The sequence below is a fragment of the Peromyscus eremicus genome, chromosome 6, assembly GCF_949786415.1.
Source record: "Peromyscus eremicus chromosome 6, PerEre_H2_v1, whole genome shotgun sequence".
Taxonomy (NCBI): Eukaryota; Metazoa; Chordata; class Mammalia; order Rodentia; family Cricetidae; genus Peromyscus; species Peromyscus eremicus.
In genome coordinates this window covers 129049100-129065596 of record NC_081421.1, presented here as the reverse complement: position 1 = coordinate 129065596, position 16497 = coordinate 129049100, and the positions used below count along the sequence as shown (strand labels likewise).

The following is a 16497-nucleotide window of genomic DNA, read 5'->3' as shown; positions in this document are numbered from 1 at the left end:
CTTTTAAAAGCTGTATTTTAAGTTTACCATGAACGTATTTTCGAGCTGACAAAAGTGTTTCAGGGCAATGTCACCATCTTTAGCGGAAAAAGTACCTTTCCCAGAATGCATTTCCCTTATATCAGTCCATAATAATATCAGTCCCTTATATCATTTTCCTTATATCATTTCCCATAGTTCTTTTCGGGTCTGAGAGTCAACTGGTTCTCTTTTACTAGACTTGCTTACAAATTCTTGCCCGGGAGGTTTGAACAAAGTTTTTTGCTTTTGCAAAGGGAGATTTGAACAAGCACTTTACATTTTTAGCTATGGCACATTGGAGATTTCCATTCTCTCCTCAGCTGGCTTCAACAGGTGTCTCTCCTTCATTTGACACAGGCCCCCAAATCAGAACTGTACCTGCCTCGTTAGCCGGCATTGAGGCTGGCATTTCTGATAGCAACTTTCCTTGGGGCTTGTGTTTGTCTTAGCCAGTCAGTGAAAAACAAGATCATGTACAACAGCTTTTCCATAGCTCTTTTGGAGAGATTTTTCTCCCACTGATCTATCTCATTTTGCTTGTTCCTTCCCCAGATGCAGAGCTTCAGGTATCTGCGGCTCTGTACCTCTGCTAGCTGCCTTTGGAAGTAGGGGCTTTTTTTTCTCCCCCCAATCTGCCTCAAATTCTAGCAGCTTTTTCAGGTCATATTTTTCTGGGGAGGATTATGTCCCTTTTCTGTTTCTTCAGAGTCTTTCTCCCAGACAGTTCCCAGTTTGGTCTCAGTTTATCCCCTCTACCCCAGAAACAGTTTCCGACACTACAGTGGTGGCTTTCCCTGCTCCTGAAGGTAGGGGCTTTTTGTCTGTTTTCCGGGTCTGTGTGGTTTGCGTACAGACTGAAAATCTAACAAGGGAGGTTTTTGCCATTTCTAAACTCCCATTAGGACAGGTGTTTTGCCTTATCAGACCTTCACCTGGCCCAGTCCCCCAGTGGGTTGCATTTGCTTGTCTGGGTGCTCAAGGACAGAGCTTATTCCAGAGGCAATCACCCCTTATGGCCACACTCCCTCGTCTCAGGGAGTCAGTTGAAACAAAGCTTTTTCTCAAAGAGATGCTTTCTCGGATAGAAAAGAAAGCTTTACTCCTGGATAGTTGTGTTCTGCCCTGGCTGGGCTCTTTCCCCAGACAGCGTTCTGACTCAGCAGCACAACTGCTTTAGACAGTTCAGCTTTACTGTTTTCCCAGAAAGGTCCTTACTCTGATAGGAAAGCTTTTCTCAGATTTCTTTTTGCAGCTGTGGACCTATCAACCCGGGACTTGTAGGAACGCAGACAACTGTGCTGTTCCCACTGGCTTTAGTTTTGTTTGTTCATTAGCAATCTTCCCCTGGGTCCTGCACCTTCCTGCCTCAGCTCTGTGCTCCAGGAAGTTTGCAACTGCAGGAACCCTAGTATCCCCGAAATGCACTCCAACTCAGACGTTGGCCAGTCACCTCTGGGTTTTTGCTCAGAAGTGAGGATACAATGCTAACAGTTTGCATGCTTCAGGGGATCTTTGCATTAGGACGATTAGGAGCACCTTTTCATTCTGAAACACTCAAAACCTTGATGCCTCAGCTCCACTGTAACTGAAAAGCTTGGCTTTTTTGCTTTTCTCAGGTAAAGTTTCCTGCCCTTTTGGGCTCTCTGTAGCTCTTTACCCACACTCTCCCAAGCGTTTCCCTCAGGGGACTCTGACCCACTGTCTTTTACTAGCTTGAAGAGACAGAGCTTAGAAGAGAGGTTTTTAGGAACTTGTCCCTGCCTCCTGCATTGCAGGGAGGATTTTTAAAGCTTGAAAGAGAACTTGGAGAGGTTTTGCCATCTTAAGAGGTTTGTTGTTTTCCCTTAGACCTAATCACAGGTGGTCCCCATACTAATCTCTTCAGGTGATTCTAATTTTTGTCCTTCTGAGAGAGTTAAAGGCTTTAGTTTTTAAGTTTAAGAGAAAGTTTTTTCCCCCCCAGGAGAAAGACCAACTTTTCCCAAAACTTCCCAACTTTAAATTTTGACTTTTTACACCCCCATTTTTGCCTGAGGGAGAAAACACTTTCTCCTGCCGCTTGGACTTAGCATTTCAGCTGTCCCCAGGTCAAAAGCTTCCATAGGAAACTTATTCTTCCCCATAAGCTCAAACAAGAGCTTTTTTACTACCCAAAAAGCCCAAAGAAAGATTATTCCCAGTTTGTATTCATAGCCCCCAAAATTAGAAAATTGTAGAGTTTTTGTCTAGTTGCCTTTTTTTCTACACGATCTTATATTTCTAAGTTTTTCCTACACTATATTACTACGCTATACCTTATACTTATTTTTCACAGATAGAAATTGAGAAAGGGGGTTGGGGATTTAGCTCAGTGGTAGAGCGCTTGCCTAGCAAGCACAAGGCCCTGGGTTCGGTCCTCAGCTCCGGAAAAATTAAAAACAAAACAAAACAAAAAAAAAAAAAAAAGAAATTGAGAAAGGGATAGAAGATAGAAAATTTTCACAGCATCGGACATCCTTCCAGTCCGCTTTCCTTTTCTCTCAAGGATAAAACCCCTGCCTCTCAATATATATAAAAAATATATATTTTCCATAACACCGGCATGTCTTATCCACTGGCAGGGCTGAACTCAGCACTTTCGCCAAAAACTCTGTAATAAAACTATTATTTTCCTTATTCAATAGTCCCTATTACTTTGTCTTTAGTCCCCCCTTTTTTTAGTCCCCCTTTTTTTCTTTAGTCCCCTTTTTTTCTTTTTTCTTTAGTCCCTGTTCACGGCGCCATTCTGTGGGGCGTTTACCCAACCACCCCCACAGTTCCCCAGAGTTTTCTTGAGTGCGAGCAGCAGGAAATATTAGATAGAAGGATTTATTGTGGAGATAAACAGATAGAAAACAAAGGATAGCCTCGAGAGGGCCTGGAACCTATTCCAACGGGCCCCGACTGCCTCTGCCCCAGGGTTTTTATAGAGACGCCAAGGGGTGGAGCAAAAGACCTCCTTCTCCAGCACAGCCAAGTGCAGACCATCTCAGACACCTGCACTCAGGCCCGTGGTCTAATCATCCTCTATGTGGACCTCCTGGGTAAAGCCACAAGGAACCCGAGAACGGGCTCCCACACCTCATCAGAGAAAAAGAATCATACATATCCTGTAGTATAGTAACTACAACATAGCCAAATGAATATTGTCAGCTAATTAGTCCATCAGTGAATCAAGCTGGGGGAGGTAGACAATACATAGTGAAATCTCTGGCCAAAGCTAACATTGCCACAGAGAACAAACTGCTTACAGGACGGTAAGTGAGAAGTGCTATCATAAGTAGTGAACCATTGCAATTTTGTGTTTAAAATAATCAACTGGTAGAGTCTGGCACTGTAGCTAGGAACAGTGACTGTTTTGCTCTGTCAGCTACAAGGTTATGCCTTAGCCAAGGCCCTGCTCATCCATCAGAGATCACTGGAGGAGTACAAAGCAACAAGGCCCCTGCTCTCTATCACATTCTTCTTTATGTACAGCACATTAGGACTGCATCAAGATGACTCCTCAGGGACATGGATGAACATGACATGAATTTTAGAGGAGTTTCACTGACATAGCACTCAGTGGTAGCTTTTTATTTAACTGTGTATAATATCAAAAATGCTAACCGACCCCATAAATCTTACTTTATACTTTCTGTCATAAGTGAATTTAAACAACTTGTATGGGTATGCCAAGAAAGAATCGTGATATAAGTCAATACCTGCTTTGTTTGTGTTCTTATTTATGTTTTACAAATATTAATTAGTTCATAAGATTTAGGTAGTCTCCTAACTAACTCTAAATACACCCTTAACATTTACACTGGTAGTCAACCTCTTTTCATATTTACTAAATTATTTGAAAGTGCCTGATTAATTTTGGACATAAATTAAGTCCTTATTAATCATTATAACATTTTGTACTTCCTTTCTAAAAGTGCATTTGTCAGGTAGCTAATAGGATTCCAATATATAAAAGACTTACAGAAATTTTCATTACAAGTTATGTGTAGAATGTATGTTCAGAGATAAGCCTGCTGAGGTTGTCATTGTGAAGCTCAGAGGGTGATGGTAACCAGGGTGACTAGAATGTGCAGATCACACACTGGCTCAAAAACATCAAGAGCACTCTGAGGCAGGCATTCGGTCAGTTTGGATTTCCAAAGGCAGAAGCCATATTTTTACTGAATGCTACAGCTGAGCCCAAACTTCACATGTCTCCAAAACACTATTTTTAAAGATTCCTTCTTGTAATGCCTACTGTGCAATGTGCAAGGGATGAAAGAAGAAAACACAATTTCTGGAGATTAGCATCACTTTGGAAACTATGAAGTGATTTATATGTAAGACATCATGGCCCTTGCCCTTTTGGAAACTACAGTTTTATGAGGATATCAAATAATAAACAAATAACCACAAAAATAGTCCCATATAAAAGCTGTGAAATATTCTGTGCAGGCAAATTCAAGGCACTCTGAGACTAGACTGGGTGAAGGAACTTAGGTGGGACCCAGGAAAACCTTTTATATGAGAAAATGGGATTTAAGCACTGAAGAACTGTGGGATTTAATAAAGTGAAGCATAGCAGGGAGAATATTCCAGAAGGGGCCAAGCTGAAATTTCTCCTGGGTTGGTAGAGCATCATTGTGCACTCCAGCTATAAGAAAAAGGGGATCAATGCTGTGATGTGAGAACAGATTTAGGGGTTTTAAGATTTTATTTTTATTTTTATTTATTTATGTATGTGTGTGTGTACCAGTGGGAGAAGCCTTGGGGTACATACTGGGGTTTTAATAGTGTGTGTGTGTATGTGTGTGTGTGTGTGTGTGTGTGTGTGTGTGTGTGTGTGTGTGTGTAATGTGTGAAGATCTGCTGAAGTTGGAGTTAAAAGCAGTTGTGAGCTGCCTGGTGTGAGGGCTGTGAACTGAACTCATGTCCTAGGAAGAGCAACAAGATCTCTTAACTGCCATCTGTCTAGTACTGGGGTGCACACTGTAGATCCTGACCATGGGTACTAGCAGGATTTTTATTTTATTTAAATACTACAGGAAGCATTCAAAAGATTAGAAAGATTGTAGTGGGTAGCCTTTTGTTGTTTTGGGCCTGGGAAAGGGCTCAAAAGATAAAGGCACTTGCCTCCAATCCTGATGACCTGTTTGATCCCCAGGACCTACATGGTGGAAGGAGAGAAAAAACTCCCAGAATTGTCCTCTGACTTCCACATGCTCACATGCACAGCAACACTGCACACACACACACACACACACACACACACACACACACACTCACAAATAAGAAGGGGAGATTTTCATTCTTTTAAGATTGTCTAGGCATTCAAGAGAAAGGATTGACGAGAGCAATGAATCAACACAGCAGTGTGTGTAAATGTCTTGGAGTGAGCTTTGCTATCTGTAGCCATGCTATGAGACATCTCTTGTCTCTGCAGGTTGAAGAATTTACCATTCTCATTCACCAAACTCAAAGAGCTTGCAGCATTGTGGCTTTCTGACAATCAGGTAAAAAACTTTTATGCTCTGAGTTATCATGTTCTTAAGATGAAGTGTAATTGAAACTTTAGGTTACTGAGTCCCAGTAGATACACTTGACAAATATTATAAAATATAGACTCTTATGCTTGGATGAGGGTTTTTGCACAAAGGTTGTATCACACACTGTGTAGGTGAAACAGTGCCATGGTCTCTAGGCTCGTCAAATACCTGTTCCATACCTACTTCATTGTCAGAGATCCAACACATAAATGATGATTTGTATGGCTTTTCAGCTCCTGGCAGTATACACATCCTTAGAGGACACACTTTAATTATAGCTCTGAAGGTAAAAACTGAAAAGCCATTACCACAATCCCCACAACGGGGAATTACAAGCCGCTATCTCCCTTTTTCCTCACTGTTTTTAATTATGATCAACTTAATTCTAAAACTTTATTCAATATCTTTGCTGATATAGCTACCTTCAGTAAATTATAATGGAATCAGGGGTTGCATGTTAATGAATAATTTTATTAACTGGAAAATAACAGGAAACAGATACATATGCTTTGCCTCAAAAGCTTATGTGGGTCATTTCAGCAGAATTTACTACTAATCATTTTTCTTGTGTTCCTAAATCTTTGAAACCCCTACCCCAAAATATGAATGGCCATATAAAAACAATGCACCTTCAGTTCAATATATCAATATTCCCTGGGCATCAAGTTTCTATTTCTAGTTATTTGGGTACTTTTATCACAAATTAAAAATGACTCCTACAAATTTAAGGTGCAAGCATAAGAGTGTTAGTGTTTCTTCAGGTAATTGTGGCCCTTGCTTCCATCTGCTGGTAAAAAGTTAGATTGCCATTCAAGCTCCTATGGACACCTTCATAGCGCTGACGTATCCTTACAGACAGTCATTTCCAGAGTCTGTAAATTCTGCTGCTGGGGTGGCAGCCTTACATTGTAAAAATTTCTTAACATCACAACTATTATCCTGGTGGAAGAATATCCAGAAAAGTTACTGCACCATTTAACTTGAATTGTGGCAATGTTTCTAGACAGCTTCATGAAACCCTTGCTTCTTCCCTATTAATAAATGATATTTACACTATTCTTATGAATATAATACTTGAGTTCTAAAAGCCTTCAAAAATAGTATTTCTGATATTAAATTGATGATGGACAATAAAATACAGCAAAAATATCAGATATGTACACAGATTTTATTCATATGTGGGCTGTGCTTTGCTCAGTGTGAGCAGTGCAGGCACCACATGTCTGTCTAGACCACAACTTGTGAAAAGAAATGCATGTCCAGGACTACACCACTCACTCACTCTTGAAGTTGAACACACTCTTGCCTCCTCAAGATTAGAACTGAAGTGCACAGTGAAATAGGTTTTGGTAAGTTTTTTAAGAGTATACTAAAGAAGACCAAACATTACAAAAAACTTGAAATCTGGAAAGACTCTCAGCAATATTCATGGCATGTCATCTTATTCATTCATCTCTCAGAGGTCAGACTACTAGCTATTTCCTTATGTAAAATCTTGACTAATTTGTTTATCTAACTGGTGCCTGTTGCTTCCAGTCCAAGGCCCTTATCCCTCTACAAACAGAAGCCCACCCAGAAACCAAGCAAAGGGTACTGACCAACTACATGTTTCCCCAGCAACCCCGTGGTGATGAAGGTAGGTTGTCAGCAAATGCATTCTTTAATCTTTAATGGTGCTGTAGATAAAAATAATTTTTTAATTCTAATCTCTGTCCAGAAAACATGATTCACAGGCGGTAAAAGAAAACTCCATAGCATATCATGTGGGAGTTTGAGTCTCAGTGCTATAATATTTTAAGTAAGATTCCAAAAGCAAGGCTCCTCCAGGAGATAGCTCATTTTGCAAAGTGCTTGCCATGCAAACATGATAACCTGAGTTCAGTCCCCAACATCAATGTAAAAATCCCAGTATGGGGACACATAACCTGTAATCCCAGTGCTGAGGAGCAGAGACAGGGGCATGCCTTGTGCTTGCTGTTCAGCCAGCATAGCCTAATTGGTAAGCCTTAGTTCCAAGTGAAAGATCCTTTCTCAAAAATTAAGGTAGAGATCAAATGAAGAAGACACCTAACGTTGATCTCTGGCCTTCACTTGCATGTGCACACACATGTAACCAAACACACATGAACATACAGGTGTAAACATTCACACACCCACCACCACCACCACCCCAAAGAGAAAAGTCTTCCTCCTTATAGCTTACATGAGAATAATGTAAACACTCTAGAGTGACTTCTTCTGTAAGGGTTAGACTCCAGGGTATGGGACCTGGTCATCAAATGCTGTACCAAGCAACTGGCAGCAAAAAAAAGAGGATTCAGAGCCCAAGAAGGACTGGCCAGAGAGGGTCTTCTCTTGGGCTCTTATTACACAGCATATTTTAAAGATCAGGACAGTAATCTTGGACCACCACATGTGGGTTAGTCATAGGACTTGACCTACAATAATGATGTTTTCATCTTTCCATTGAGATTCCCTAAGCAATGTCAGCAGCTATGATTAAAAAAACACTTTTTAAAAACCTAAACCTGTTACAATAAAGCTTCTAGCCTTTGATTGATCGCTATTGATCACTATTACATCGAAAAGGGTTGCTTTTTCCTGTTTAAAACAGCACTGGCTGACATACAGAATCATGGTGGCTCTTATAACAACAAACCCACTCTAATGCAGTCACAGATAAACCCACCCTGTCTGAGACCGGCTTGAGAAATGAACCATTTGCTATGTGTTCCTCATTTTCAAAAATAATAATAGATGGCGTTAGTCTTTGACTTGCAGATGTAAATGAGTCACTGGGGAATACATAAGGATACTTTTATTCAAATTTTGACTTGCATAAATAGAAAAGGGGAGGATTGTTTTGAAATATAATTCTCACATATGAATAAATTGATCTTTTGGGTTTATGCAAGAAAGGCCACCACATTTTTGTATCATAAAGAACCAAGTAAGGACTGTTCTATTAACCTGAATTTATTTTCTCTTCTTCACAACATCTCTGGGTTTCAAAATAACATAAAGAAAAGATGAAAAGAAACCCAGATCCACAAGCCATCCCTGAACTCTAGTGTGTCACCTAAACCTATAAGACGAATTGCTAAATGGTCTTATTAATAAAAAACCTGGAGCCAGATATTGGGGTGAAAGCCGAGAGATCAGAGGAACAGAACAAGCCACAGCCACAAGTTCTTACCCTAGGAAATCCTCGGTCCAAGAGAGAGAGACCTACCTCCTGTATACTCACACCTCTGTGCCTTTCTGTCCCTGCCCTCTCACTTCCTCTCTCCACTCAGCTACATCACTCCCTCTTTCTGCCCAGCTCTATCACTACCTGTCTGTCTGTACAGACCTCCAGACCTCTATGGTTAACTAGTTCTGGGAATAAAGGTGTGTACCACCATGCCTGGCTTTGTTCCCAGTGTGGCCTTGAACTCACAGAGATCCAGACGGATCTCTGCCTCCTGAATACTAGGATTAAAGGGCGTGTGCTACCACTGCCTGACCTCTATGTTTACTATAGTGGCTGGCTTTTTCCTCTGATCCTCAGATAAACTTTATTGGGGAACACAAACAAAATATCACCCCATAAACCCCTGGTCAATTCCCAGTGTGAGGTCAGCAGTCATGTGACCTGAGATGTGAAAGTGTTTGCCTTTGCTTTTTTGAATTTTCTGTTTGGTTTTCTATTGAGGATAGAAAATTTGCTGTAAAAATTGAAAAATAATTCCTGAACTTCAACCCAGTCAGCCAACTTCTGTTTGTTGAAAAAAAGATAATAAATGAATTTTAAGAATCCAGTAAGACAGAGAAATATGTGACAGAGGAAAACTCTTTGGAAAAGGACCTACCCTCAACTGAGCTCTTACTATTGAGTTTTCATGCAGCTTTCACTATTACTTTACAAAGCAAACTTTACCATTAGATACATTTTGATGTAAATTAGAGATTTATAAATCATATTCCCTGTTTATTTGAGGCACATTTAAATGAATTGAAGCCATGGTGTTAAAACTGAATTCTCTATGTGTTCTCTGTCTTAAAAATGAGGTTACTCCAGTCACGTACACCTCCCACTTGCACACAAAGAACCAATAAGAACATCAGATTACTGGGCGATTTGCTGAAAAATCATTGCTGTGTAATATCCTGCTTGGTTTCAATGTGATGCAGGCTCTGTAGTCACCCCAACATGGGGTAGGACATAGGACCTGAGAGACCTGGGGCAGATATGACAGCTCTGCCCACTTCTTCATAACAAAGATGACACCAATGTGTCTCCTCCACTGCTGTGAGGCTTAGAGACTGGAATGCTCCATCCAAGTCTCCAGCTGTTACTGTTAGCCCAGGGGAGCCCATTCCTAGACTAGGAAACTTCCTGACCCTCATGACTAACAGTAAAATGCACAAGCCATAAGAAACACTAAGGAATGTTCTGCTTTCCACTTCCTGTCCTTCCTGCCCTCTCCTTCCTTTTCCTCAATATCTTTTCCCGGCCCTTTTAAATGTATTTACTGTATTCATTGGTGGTGCTTGCTCTCTCTTTTCGCATAATATATTAAACTTTATTAAATACTTCATGTATATAAAAGAAAAGAAAAGCATTAATACTTTGGACTCCATAGATTTCCAGTCAGACAGCGACAGCTTCAACCCCACCCTGTGGGAAGAACAGAGACAACAGCGCATGACTGTTGCCTTTGAATTTGAGGATAAAAAAGAAGATGACGAAAGTGCTGGGAAAGTTAAGGTGAACTTTTGGCCTTTGTTTCTCTTTTTGTTCTGTCTGTCCATTGTTATTATTCAGACAGAGAAGGGATTCATTAAGTGACCTCTCTGGAAGGTCACAGTCATTTTCTATTCTCATGAAGATGCCCCAATCTAGAGGGCCAGTGTTCGGGCAGCATTGGTGTGATTCAGAATGAGACAAATGTCCCAGTTCTGACTGAGCAAGTCTGATTTGCACTCCCTTCCACAACCCCCAGTATAACAACATGCGAGAGATTCAAGCTGAAGTGGGGAGAAAGTCTAGGTGATGAACCTCACCTAAGTCTTCTTTCTTCTGTAACACTCTGCAATAATCCTTTTGGTTACTGGGCCAGGCCCCATGCAGACAGTACCAGCCAAAATACACATTTGTAGAAGACAAGCTGATTGGCATGCTCCAGTGGCATTGCATCCCTGAAGTCTTCCACATGGCTGGGGCATTTGAAAAGAACTTTGTTTCTTTAAGTTTGAGTTTTAAAAGGAGGTGAGTGTCCAACCACAAGTGAAGATCTTTAGGCAAAACAACTTCTTTATTTTAACTGTATTTTTAAGAAATCTTTTATTGTGACTAACCTGAATGAAGAAACAAGGTTAAACATTTAAACCTATATTGTTTCATTATTTAAATTTTTAAATATCAGAATTGGCTGAGATTTCATTAACACTTTATTTTTCATGATATGTCATGATGGCACCTTGAATCTCTCATTAATTTATGTATTATTTGTGCAATTTTTCAAAAACATTGTGAATACTAACAGCTTTCACTTGTAGTGACTAATGATCTAAGTAACTATATATGCATCTTATTAATAAATCAAGATTATGTGATGTGTTCTCTGTCCCCACCTTACCACATTTTCTAAATGTTACTTCTTAAACCATTATTCATGATGACTGTGTCATTACAGAAAACTCAAAATGGAATTATAAATCCAAAATGACATACTTCCTTTAAAATTTTTTGGTTGAAGAAACATTTATGGATGGTTGATTATTGCTGTCTTACAACCAAAGAGACATGTTTTAAAATTTATGAATTCTTAGAAAATAATTATGCTAAATTTGATACAAACCTTTAAAACAATTCAATTTCCCTCTTCAAGGATTTTGTGTTAAATCAAGATCCAATGGGCGATGCATTCTGTGTTGGACTCTTGATTCATTTTTATATTTCATTGAATTGTCAAAATAACTACATGCTTCCTCTTAAAAATACATAATCAAGGATCAAAAGAAAATACATTTAATATGTTCCATAGATGTGTTGATAAAATCATGAAATATAGAAATGGAAACAATAATTTAGAAACCCTGTTTGTGTGCTCTGTGATTAGTATGTCTATGCTCATAATGGGTTCCATATGCTTTAGAGTGGTTTGATTTTTCTCTGCATTTATTTACATTCACTTTATTTCAAAATACTTGGCTTTGACTAATTTGACTGTTTCAATGCCATTGGCTATCAGACAAATTAGAGAAGAAACACTCGTAAGCACATCATCATGGGAAGATGATGAATGGAACACCCTGGGATCTTACCAGCTCATGCTCTTCTGGTTCATTACATGTACATTAAAATTAGAGCCATTTTAATTTTAATTGACCTGAAATTTAAAAAGGAACCATGGGCCTATGCCATCAGCTTTCAATGGGACAAGAATATAAAGTCCTGCTTGGAGTGTGTACAGTGAGTGTGAATGCTGAATTGTGTGAGGAGGTTGCCACCCATAGCTTCATGTTATGCTGTTTTATTACATGGAGTTAAAATTCATTGTTTTAAATGCATTGCCCAGAATGAAAAAAAAAAAAAAAAAAACTGCCCAAGGGTAGAAAATGATCAAGTGAACGTGTTGCTGCAGTGCTCCTGTTTCTCCCAGAAAATGGAGATTCCTTCTCCCACAGGCTCTCTCCTGCCAAGCCCCCTGGGACAGGGGCCAGCGTGGGATTACTCTCCAACCTGCCAGGCTGTCTGGCGATTGCTGCACACCATGGGCCAGGTGTGATCAGCAGATCCAAGATATGCCCGTCCCCCAGAGTGACCCCCAGCTGGCATGGGGTTGTATAAGTGGCCTCCAGCAGGAGCGGAGCATGTGTGCTCCATTGCCAGTGGCAGCACAGTCCACCACTCTTCCCTCTCTAAGTGGCAGACAGGTAGGCCTAGGTGTTTGGGGCAAGAGAAGCCCAGTAGAGGCTCCCTTGGAGGAGTGCTTTATGGGGTATGTGCTGCATGATTAGGGGTGAGAACTGTTGATCGCACAGCAGCCTTCAGTTTGCCAGTGTCTGAATCCAATTTATCTTTATGATTATTGACACTGGCAAAGGGGGGGGGGGCTGAGTCAGAGTGTGGGGACATCAATTAAAGGTGCCTTTTTGTGGGGTGTCTGGCATGGCTTTTAAGCTGGGGCTTTGCTTTTGTTTACTCTTCTTTGGTTCTTTCTTTAACGTGTGGGGGATACTGCCCGTTGTGCAGAATGCTGACCAGACTTTGGAAGTGATTGGAATTGTCCTGTGAATAAGCACGCTTCTCAGGGTCAGCTTGAGGGAGACTAGACAAACCTAACTTGAAAACACCAGAAGTTGAAATTGAGATTTGCTGGGAATGGACTCTGAGCAAACAGACTTCTGTTCAAAAGCAGCAACATCCCTTAATTTGAAGATTTAAATTATATAAATTCCTGTAAGAGAAGATGGGTTTGGGAGTCATGACAGAGAGGAATACTCTTTCTCAGAGCTGGGTGTCTAAGAAGATAAATGATAGGAGAAAAAATATAAATGAACACTGTGTTTTTATAAACGTTATCACCCACATGTAATGGACTAGATTCTCATTCTATGTCTTATATTCTTTCCACAATATAAGACAAGCTGAGAATGCACCTTCCTGACTAAAACTGCCCTGTTTCCTTTTTTTCGTAAAATATCCCCATTAATTTCTAGAATAATATGATATTTAATAATCACTGCAAAACTCTATTGTTTCTCTTACTGGAATTTACAATCAAATTCAAATTTAATGATTATGTAAAGTATATTATATTATATATGCATATAATATAATATATGAGAAACAGTTCTGTCTGAATCCAAGACACCATTTCTGAATGCCCACACTATTATAAGCAATTCTTTCTTTACTGGACTTTCGGGGTCTCTAATGCCTTGAAGCTGCTGTTTGCATTTATTGTGTTTTATTTAGCTATTAAGAGTCTTGTGATGCATTTTACTTTCCAGAATTAAAAAAAAATATTTTAGTAAAAGTCTTGTATTCTAATACAATGTAAGTATAACGTGAGCAAATACTTTATAGTGAGTGACAAATTTAACACTATTATTAGAATGAATTTTGTAGATTTGCCCACCTCTATGTGTCAAAAATTCACTTACGTTTTATGTAATATTAGGATGGGGAATGTTTCTAGCATAGGTGTTTACAAATAAGGAAACTGCTTTTAGATATAAATGTCACTGAACTAGTAATATAACTCTTTATGACCATGTTGGCCCACTTCTGAAATACTGAAGGCAGGAACTGAGAAGGAAGGGCATCAGTATGTCTGCACAGAGCTTAAAATGGAATTGGGTTATAAAACACAGCTTCACTTTGAAAGAAATTATAAATTAGAGTTACTTAGCTTTATTTTTAAATTGCAATTAACTTATTATTTAACTGTAAAGTTTCACATTTTAGTTTTACAGCACCTTTTCCACAAGGTTACACAATTCTATGTCATAGTATACCAGAGAATATCTCCTAACTAAGCAACAGTGGTGTTATGTAAACCTTAGAATCAGAAGACTTAAGCTTTAACGTGGCTGCAGAGAAAAGTTAAGCAGTCCCACCCCAATACACCTTCTGTAAAGTGTCAACAGCTGCTTTATGAAATTTAAACATATAATTACAAATTAATGACATTCTAAAACATATAATATTTATTATTCCATATATATGGTAATTTATATTCAAACCTACAGGAATAGTTATAAATATTATTGCAATATTATATGGCTAATCAATAATAAATTAAACATACCTATAAAGCATTCAATGGAATGCCTGAAATTTGGTGAACACTGAATAACTGCTGCTATATACAACCTGAAAGAAAGACTCAGCATGTAGTTAGACATGTGGGGCAGAGTCTAAATTACCAAAGGAATCCAGAGCTTTCACATAAACAAGCAAAGTCTGATATTAGAAACAATGTTGAGCTGGGTGTGGTAGCATTCACTTTGATCCCAGTAAGAAGGCTGAAGCAGGAGGATTGAGAGCACCAGGCCAACCTGAGTTACAAACTGAAGTTCTAAATAAAAGCAAGTACATGAAAAAGTCATTAGATTTCCATTGTTCATAAACAGAAGCAACAGATTAGGTGTCAGTGTCTACTTAGAGGTAGACCTGTAACTTGAATTTGTGCTTCATGATCCCAAGTCCAAAGTTCTGTGAGTAGAATAGTGAATGGAGGCAAAGTGTTTATTTTCTAGATGAAACAAATTCAAGTTTAGTGATTCCTAAAGATTCCCAAATTTGGGGAAGAGCCACTTTAAGGGAAAAAATATAATATGGCCCATATAAATAAATAATTAAACAGTCACCATCCCATAACCTTGAAAGTGACAGTCAAATAGTTTAAGCTTTATGACAGATCTTCTCATTTAAATATTTCCACAGCAGCAGAATAACCAAACATACTCTGATGATGTGAGCAAAACACCATATCAAGTTGCTTTTAAAATGACCAGAAAGCATCCACACCACACCTGTGACAATGTAAACCATGTAGGGTGAAGACGCATGGAGCTTAGGGAAAAGCAAAGTACATGTCCTACCTGAGATCATAAGAGCATGTCACTGCTGAGGACAACCGAGTTGAAAAGAATTTTCCTTTAGTGCCTTACTTCAGATTCTGTTTTACAATCTACCACTGGCTGTTAAAAGAAAAACAATAGTTTCAATTGGCAAGATGAATAGTCCATTCTACAATTCACAGTTTATGAAATGTAGATTTGTAGTTTTTAACTTTTAGCCCCCTGATATTAAATATATTTAAACAAGTTCAACACTGTAGCTTAAAAATAGATATAATTCAGAGCTAATGTATCTTACATGGAGTTAAAGAGCAGATCCATGAGTACCTACATCCCAGTGTACTCTATTGTTCAGTGTTTACTGAAGAATGCACTATAAACTAACCTCCTGGAACATATCAGTATTAAATGCACTTTTTCCTGTGAAACCTAATTTTACCTTGGGTTCTTACAGCCTTCCTTAACCCTAGTTATTTATTTGTTCTATTCTCATTTATTTGAGGACATAAAAAAATAAATTACAGTTACCCTAGTTAAACAAAAGCTGGTTTTTCTCTGCATTCTAACTATCTATTGAAAAATAATTTTATGTTTTTAATGTCAAAAGAACATTAGAAAATACAAAGTAACATCCAATCCTGTTACTTCCTTAGGATAACAAGCCACAGGGAATCCTAAGAGTAACACCATTGGTGAATTTGCTAAACCAGCAGATTAGCAAAAGTGTTTGAGTCCTTCATACTCTCCAACCTCTCCAGCATGCCATTGGCCAGATGGGGACTCCCTTCTGGCTGCCTTCCTCTGCTCCCACCCTCTTCCTCCTTCATTCTCTCCCACCTCTTCTGCTCCTCCACCCTCACACACATGCTTTCCACAATACATACTACAACCACTTAAGCCATTCCATTTTAAAAAGTTGATTCTACTCAGATTCAAAATGACATGGTTGTTGGCACAAGTCAAACTGGGCACATCTATCTCTTTTTGTAAGTTCCTTCAGTCAGCATGAATAGCTTGTATTGAGTCTTTTTAAATACCTAATAATGAATACTCTCATGGTAGAATATTCTACATAAATGAATTCAGTACTAAGAAGAGTCCTTCCAATGTGTTCTTGAAAGTTAGATTAACACCTGCAAATGAGTTTAAAGCTGGAAAAAATATCTGGAAAATATTAGCCAAATCATGTACATTTACCTAAAACATAATAGAAAATAGTGACTTTTTATTTATCTTAATATAAGCTATAACTCAAGAAGCATATGACCTTATTAGTATAAAAAACAAGTGTGAAAGCCACCCCAAAGATTTTTTTTCTGAAGTATTAAAAAATATAAGCCACCCTACTTTT

The 16497-nt window shown here is 38.9% G+C and overlaps 1 protein-coding gene across 2 annotated transcripts in view; it reads left to right on the top strand.

Annotated features, from left to right (window-relative positions):
• The window catches only part of Lrrc7 (leucine rich repeat containing 7), a 364429-nt gene that overhangs the window by 270796 nt on the left and 77136 nt on the right, over positions 1–16497 (top strand). For both annotated transcript variants that reach the window (XM_059266515.1, XM_059266514.1), the window contains exons 13-16: positions 5468–5537; positions 7107–7206; positions 10196–10320; positions 12243–12491. In XM_059266515.1, the coding sequence (XP_059122498.1) occupies positions 5468–5537; positions 7107–7206; positions 10196–10320; positions 12243–12491 (544 nt within the window). The remainder of the gene's footprint in view (positions 1–5467; positions 5538–7106; positions 7207–10195; positions 10321–12242; positions 12492–16497) is intronic.